Source organism: Myotis brandtii, unplaced genomic scaffold (genome assembly GCF_000412655.1).
Source record: "Myotis brandtii unplaced genomic scaffold, ASM41265v1 scaffold147, whole genome shotgun sequence".
NCBI lineage: Eukaryota > Metazoa > Chordata > Mammalia > Chiroptera > Vespertilionidae > Myotis > Myotis brandtii.
The window spans coordinates 908,106-916,123 of NW_005355292.1; the positions used below are offsets into that span (position 1 = coordinate 908,106).

Consider the following 8,018-nt stretch of genomic DNA (forward strand, 5'->3'; position numbering starts at 1 on the left):
ACCTATGACAACACAAAACAGCTCAGTAAACAAGAACTGTGTTACCACGGCTCATATCCCCTTCCTACTGCTCCCCCACTCTGTCAATTCCCTACACCAGCGATGTTCACCCGGTGCTGCAGGAACTCTTAAACATGCAACACCTGACTATTTAGTCGGGGGCACAGACCACTTTTCCCTTAGGTCCGTGGTCGGCAAACTGCGGCTCGCGAGCCACACGCGGCTCTTTGGCCCCTTGAGTGTGGCTCTTCCCAAGCCTTAGGAGTACCCTAATTAAGTTAATAACAATGTACCTACCTATATAGTTTAAGTTTAAAAACTTTGGCTCTCAAAAGAAATTCAATCGTTGTACTGTTGATATTTGGCTCTGTTGACTAATGAGTTTGCCGACCACTGCCTTAGGTTGTCAAATAAAAAATGACAACGGCCAACACAACAATAGGCGTCCGATGTAAATGAATAAAAATCATACCTATTGTTCTGTGTCAAATCGGCGAAAACCACATTGTGTGCCGCAGATTTTAGTAACTAGCTTGTGTGTGCCGTGAGGGGAAAAAGGTTGAAAATCGCGGCCTTACGAATGTTTTTCCTGCAGCCTCTGTACTCAGCAAAGCTGCCATTTCCATGACTTTGAGAATGAGGGTCAAGAAATCCTAACGTCACCGTTTGATATCAACATGCTATCAAATTCCAGAAGTTATTAAGAAGAGAGGCCAAATATTCCCATATGTTCCATACACTGAATTATGCAGCCAACCATGCAATCTAACAGGGGGAGTGTCTGAAACCGGGGATCTGGGGGTTTTTTGGGGGGGAATCTTACATTCCTTACATTTTAGTCCCATGTTGAGGGAAGATGCTTTTCTTATTCATTCCCTCCATAACCCTACTTGTTAAACTATCTCAATATAAGAGCATTAATTAATACTGACTAATTTGGGAGTTTAAACAAGTCCTTTCATCTGTTTTCCATTTTTTAACCTTTAATCAATGTCCAGGAAACAGAAGGAACTGAAAGGAAAATTTTTAATAAATGTCGAACATCCACGTGGGATTACAGAGTGCTCCAAAAATGTCTTGGGCAGGAACGCAGCGAAGTACAAAGCTCCGATCTGTTTCAACTGAACACAGCTTACACGGCGTGCAAACCTGCTCTCCTGACAACCCCGCAAAGGACGTCAACTAAATGTTTAACGCCGGTGCCAGCAACGCTAAAGCGAAACGATAACTTGAACAGCAATGCCACCTGTTAAACGTGTCTTTTCATAACGTGCTTTTCCCCAAGAACATTCTGAAAGGCCTGATTAAAAAAAGGGTCACGGGCACAGAAACCACCCATGCTTTAGAACGAAAACCTGTGATCAAAGAGCTGCACTTCATTTACGCCTATCCCTTCTCCCCAGCGCTGGTTAGAGGCAACGAACCTTCGCACAGTAGGACTCATCTGCACAGGGCCTCCACTTACCCGTCCAGAAGACTCATGGTGGAGGACGTCACTTCGGCAAACAGAATTACTTTCCCCAGTTGCTTTGTCTGCAAGTTTTGCCGGTAGATCTCCAAGTCAAAATGTGCGGACGAGAAGGCCGTCGTGTCAGTCACCACGGGGAGAGCCGCGGGGGTGACTTCCATTTCAGGCGTGTAGGATGGGACGAAGGTGAGGGAGAGCTTGCTGGATTTTATTACTCCTCCAGCATCCACACATCTCTCCAGCCACCGCAGGAGAGGGTCCCGGATTTCCTGCGTCGTAAAGAAAGAAATGGGAAGGTCGTAATGCGGCATTACGTTAGACGAGGGTAGCTTTTCCTTAAGATGGCACTTAGGTCGCATAAGCACTTCCTAAGTCATGACCAATAAACGCTACTTTCGCGTGTTCTGAACGCTGGACCGATTATACAACCGGCAGTAAGGACGCTGAGTGTGCTTAAACCACAAAAATAAACGGCTAGAAACCAGGATCCAGGAAATGAGTAGAGTCCTTCTCACACTTTCTACCCTAAATTCCCCAAAGCCCCCTCCAGCTCTCAGGCTCCCTAGGAATCCTCTAGCCTTCCGTGCATTTTACAGAAAACGCGTATCCTCCCACTTTTCCCCACGAGGACACACGTTCTCCCACCTGGGAGAAAACCCAAAACCCAGGTGGAGACGGCCCCGGGGACCCGGCACTGAGGTGCCGAGAGCATTCGGCTCAACCTCTGAGCACAGTCCCTGCTCGCTGTCTCGTGGGCATGCACTCTGTGGAGGAAGAAGACAGAAGGAACGAATGACGGGCACAGGTAATGGACTGAAGGCTGGTGCCCCCCCCCCCAAATTCTTATGTTGAAATCCTAACCCCCAAGGCGATTGCATTGGGAGGTGGAACCTTTGGGAGGTGATGAGTCATGCGGGCGGAGTCCTCCTCAATAGGGTTAGTGCCTTTATCAAACCCCCGGGAGGTCCCTCACCCTCTCACCAAGTGAGGGCACAGCGACCAGACGGCCATCTGCGGCCTGGTAGAGGGCCTTCACCAGAACCAGCCATGCTGGCACCCTGGTCCTGGCTTCCAGGCTCCAGAAGCCGGAGAAATGACTCTGCCCTTGACAAGCCGCCCGGTCGATGCCATTCTGCTTCACAGCCTGAACTGACCGAGACACCCCCAAACCTCAGATCTGGCCACCAGTTAAAAGCAACTCTGCTCCTTAAGTGTTGGTCAGCCCTCTTAAGGGATTAAGAAAAACAGGTCTGAAGTCCCCTCCTCACATTCCCAGGGCCGCTGGTCGTCACAAGGGAACCACACAGGCTAAACATACACAGGGTGAAAGGGTAAGCCATCCAGATAACGGAGTGTCTGCACGGACTCTACCTTTCACTAGCCACGCGGAGTGAGGCGGTGACTCGGCGGGTGTAGGCAATGTGAGCCCCCGCTCAAAGTCAATGAAAACCCGAGGGGAACCGGAAGGGAACAGCCGGCAGGCGACAGAACTTCCAGGACCAAATAAAGCAGGGAGTCCTCTCTGGAGTGAATTATCCGACACCAGTTAGGCATCATTTATCTAAGAAATATCTGTGTCTCACAAATAGTGCCACAGTGGACAGAGGACGGAAGGCCGGCGGATGTACACACAACTACCACAGAGTGTGACATAGGACAAGGGCTAAGGAAATTCACTCCAACAACTCCGATACACTTCCCTTTAGCAATGTGGTCCACCTGACTGGCCAAGTAGAGTCATCTGCTCTTATTTGCATACCAATTGGGAGCAGATTCTCAAAGAATTATATTATCATTAGAGGCCCGGTGCACGAATTCATGCATGGGTGGGGTCCCTCGGCCTGGCTGGCGATAGGGGCTGATCTGGGCCAGCCAGATGAGGGGGGTGAGTGGGAAGGGACACGGAAGGTTGGCTGGCCGTGGGAGGTTGGCTGTGGAAGTGCACTGACCACCAGGGGGCAGCTCCTGCATTGAGCGTCTGCCCCCTGGTGGTCAGTGCAGGCCATAGCAACTGGTCGACCAGTCATTCCGGTCATTCAGTCATAATGGTCACTTAGGCTTTTATATATATAGATTACTATATCTACTAATTACGAAAGTAATATTCCCAATTATGTTTTTTAAAGCAACACTTTGATGCACAAATACAAAAAAATAAAATTGATGAAAGCAATGCACTTTTTTTTTCCCTCTTATACTTCCTTCACATAATCTTTCAGGACTTACTCAGAGCCAAGTAAATTGCTCAGGACAAACAGAATCTAAAAGATATAAAATGAGGCCTGAAGCCTCTTAAGAAATATAACCGTATACTACCCATAAATATTTACATTCACGATAGTCAAATGCAACTTTAAGCCATCAAAACCAAGGACACAAAGGAAGCATTTAGGCTCTCCCACACCTGTTATCCCTGGATAATAGAATAAAATTCTGGTTGTAAGAAATATCAGCATTACTACCTGTCTGATGCAAATCTGCCTGGAATGTCCCTTCAAATGCACTCAAATTACAACAATGACTTAAGAGCTGTACAAGTAGCTGATGCCATGTGTAGGAAAAAGGATTCATGATTCTTGGCTTAACTCTACTAATGACCACTAAGGCAGTGTAGATATTCTGTTGACAAAAGAGGTTTGGATCATATATATCAAGGCAAATAGGCTGACATAAGTAGTGTTACCCAACCCCAATCCCAAATCCATCTAACTCTTTGAAATCTTTGAAGCCAATTAGTTCTATTGAAAACAAAAAACAACTGCTATCAACTTTCACCCCAATGACATTCATAAAAACCTTCTAATTAATATTTTTTTAAAAACATTTGAATTTCAAGAATTTAGTTTTTACCTTTCTCTAAGATTTCAGGCTAATTAAATACAATTTCGGTAGAACCAAAAGCTGAATGTTTTATAGTTACATAACTGTTGGCCCTTTTGAATTGGCCACAGCACTAAGGAGTCGATCGCTAGCCATTCACAGGAAAGGTGGACGTGCCTTTGTTTCTTGCGGGAACACATTGCACACAATGATGAAGATAGTAAGGAATCTACCAAAAAAGTACCAGAACTAGTAAGCGAGTTCAGCAAGGTTTCAAAATACAAGGGCAATATACAAAAACTGGGTGTATTTCTATATATTAACCGAGAATATTTGGAGTCTGAAACTTCTAAAAATACCATTTTAATAGACCTGAAACATTTAGGGACAAATTAAACAAAATATGTGCCAGACCTGTACACCGAAAACTACAAAATACTCCTGAATTGAAAATTAAAGGAGCTCAAAATAACTGAGGAGATATACCATGTTCATGGATTAGAAGACTCAATATGACTAAGATGTCAATTCTTCTCCAAATTGATCTATGAATTCAATGCAATTCCAATCAAAATCCTAGAGAGCTTTTTTTTTTTTTTAGAAATTGATTAAGCAGGTTCTAAAACATATACAGAAATAGAAAAAACCTAGAATGACCCAGACAATTTGGGGGGGGGGGGAGTTGGAAGATTTATCTTTCAAGACTTATCACAAAGCTGCAGTAATGAAGATAGTGTGGTATTGGAGTACAGACAGACATAGATTACTAAAACAGAACAGGGTCCAGAAACAGAGCTACAAATATATGTTTGACTGATTTTCAACAAAAGTGCCAAGGCCATTCACTTGAAAAAAGGATCATCTTTTTAATGCATGGTACTGAAACAATTGTACATCCATACGCAAAAAACACAAATAAAAAAAATCTTATCCTGCATGTACAAAAATTAACCTGAGCCCTGGCTGGTGTGCCTCAGTTGGTTGGGCATCGTCCTGTGTACGAAAAGGTTGCTGGTTCTGACAGATGTCTCTCTCTCACATTGATGTTTCTCTCTCCCTCTTCTCATTCCGCTCTTTAAAAAAAAATCAATTAAAAAATCTTTTTTAAAAAATTGCATTAACGAATCATAGACCTAAATGTAAAACTCTGAAACTTCTAAAATAAAATTATAGGAGTAAAACTTTCTGACCTTGGGATAGGTAAAGCTTTTCTCAGAACAAAAGAAGCATGAACCATAAAAGGAAAAAATGATAAACTGGACTGCATAAAAATTAAGAGCATTAAGAACTGCTGCTCTTCCATAATTATAAACAAACAAACAATTCAACTTAGAACGTCAGTGAAAAGGTTGGAACAGACACTACCCAAAAGAAAACATCAGGTGGCCAAAGAGTACATGAAAAAATACCCAGCATCCTTTGTCACCAGGGAAATACGAACTGAAGCCACAATGAGGTACCACTACACGCCCACCAGAACGGAGTGCAGCTGAGAGAAGAGACGTTCAGGATGCTGCGTACAGTCCCGTTAGAGCCATTTCACCATCACTCGTCTCCTCGGCTACATTTATCCGTCTAAGAAGATTCAGTAAACGAAGCACAGCCATCCCCTGATTCGGTGTTAGACTCGAAATATTTATTACCACCTGTTTGTGGTTTGGTCCTCCTCTTCCCAAGAAACACCTTATCTTCACCTCTGAAGGTTTTCCACCTCAGAGACACATTGGCCTCTGTACATAATCAGATGAGTTGTGCCTCAGTCGTAACACTGTAAGTTGCTAGGCAGCCAGCAGTGTGTGAATCAAAAAAGGAATCCGCACAGACATGGAATACAAGGTCGTTTTTAGGGCTGTCTCGTTCTCAAATACGCTGGAGGAAACAGGAACAGATGATAACAACAAACCTGTTCTTACTACTGTGGTTTACAAACTGGTGTGTCACGGCCAATTCCACATTGACTCAGCGTCTTCACAACCATAAGGACACGCACAGCAGACCTTTATAATCAAAAGGCGACGCTCCTGTAAGAGCAGGGCTGACCTCATGGAAGGGGGACAGGGCAGCCTGGATAGTGGCCAACGCCCCGGCAGGGAGAGAGCCCAAGGGGGCTGGGGGCTGGGCGCTGGCCGAGGGCACTTGCTCTGGAGGGACCGCCTCTCCCCAGCCAGCCCTGAGGCCCCACGTGGGCCCAGCAACGAGATGAGCTCCCACACACCCAGGTCCTTCACTGGTGACCAGCGGGGACCTGAGAGGACAACCCTGTGACGCCGAAGGGATTTGCGACAGGTGGGCCAGGTTTCTCAGTCTGCACTCGGCACAGTCACTTCCAGGCCCCCAGTGCCTGGGACACAGTAGGCACTCAATAAATGTCGGTCACACTGCATTCCCTTTATTATGTAAGGGTATCGCTCAGGCTGAGGCTCCGAAAGGCCACGGGTTTACTGCAGTTTTTGTTACCTGCCAACTAGCGAAAGAGCACAAAAGGCTGGGTGGACCCGTAAAACCGAGGTAATGAATAAGTCATTTCTAACAAGGCTGGTTTTATGGGCATCACACCTCTGCTGGGCCAACTGGGCTCGTTTGAGAGGTGAAACCCGTTCGGTGAGTGTGGGGACAGAGAGAGAGAGAGAGAGAGAGAGAGAGAGAGAGAGAGAGAGAGAGAGAGACTGCCATCGGCCCTACGGGAGAGGCGCTAACTTCCACTGGCGGCCGGGGCCGGGGTTTGGGCTCGACATCCGCAGAAGTCTCCAGGGCCTTCATTAAGCCTGCCTGCCTGAACCGCCGCCATTTGTCCTCGTCCAACACAAACAGGCTCCCGGGGCTGGGGACGGACGTGGGATGCCAAGAAGGCTCTGCGCTATGAGCCGGGTGTGGGTGGGACACCTGTGGGGCGCCCTGCCCAGCTCGCCCTGGGGTGGCACGTCCTGGCTGGCACACACATGGGCACACACAGGCACAGGTGTGACCTCCCCCTCCTCCACGATGCTGAGCGGGTGGCAGGCCTGGAGCGCCGGGCAGGGCCAATATTGAGGTCACAGAGGCCACCATCCTATACAATTCGCCCCTAATCTGTGGGCCCGGCCTTGACCCTCTGGAGAGCTATGCATGGGGCAGGGACCGGCTCAGAACTGGGTCACCAGCTCTGCCACCACCAGCTGGGAGGCACTGCCTCTTCTGGCCCCTTTCTTCTCCTTTTTTTTAAAATTCTCACTCAAGGATGGGTGGATGGTCTTCGTTTGTTTTAGAGAGAGAGGAAGGTGGGGGAGAGAGAGAAAAACATTGATCGGTTGCCTCCTGCACGTGCCCCGACTAAGGATCAATCTTGTAACCTACGTATGTGCCCTGACCAGGAGTGGAACCCGCAACCTTTTGATGCGCCAACCCACTGAGCCACCCGGCCAGGGCTCAGTGTCTTCATGCTTCTCACTTCAAGATCCAATGTTTAGTCCCAAATGTTTGCTCCTCAGTAGAAATTAGAACAGCAACTCTAGGGGTGCATTAAGATACCCATGGCGCCCGAAAAGAGAAGTGGCCATTTGAAGAGGATTTAGGGAAAGCCCAGAGCTTGCGATCCAGTTACTTTAACAAAGGTCCATTGTTCAATGCTGCCACCATGACATGGGACGTTCTGAGAGCCCCAGGGAACACCACATGGGGTGGGGCCCGGGGCACTGCCGCCGTGTGCACAGGGAGGGCCGACGTGCCCGCTGCACCCCAAGGAGACGGGCTA

The 8,018-nt window shown here is 47.3% G+C and overlaps 1 protein-coding gene and 1 long non-coding RNA gene across 2 annotated transcripts in view; one reads left to right on the plus strand and one right to left on the minus strand.

Moving 5' to 3' along the window:
* The window catches only part of HLCS (holocarboxylase synthetase (biotin-(proprionyl-CoA-carboxylase (ATP-hydrolysing)) ligase)), a 150,906-nt gene that overhangs the window by 113,141 nt on the left and 29,747 nt on the right, over nt 1–8,018 (minus strand). The window contains exon 6 of the mRNA XM_005861283.2: nt 1,466–1,737. Within this exon, the coding sequence (XP_005861345.1) occupies nt 1,466–1,737 (272 nt within the window). The remainder of the gene's footprint in view (nt 1–1,465; nt 1,738–8,018) is intronic.
* On the plus strand, nt 143–492 carry LOC106725242. The gene is made up of 2 exons (XR_001361114.1): nt 143–183; nt 403–492. It is a non-coding gene; the product is annotated as an uncharacterized LOC106725242 (long non-coding RNA).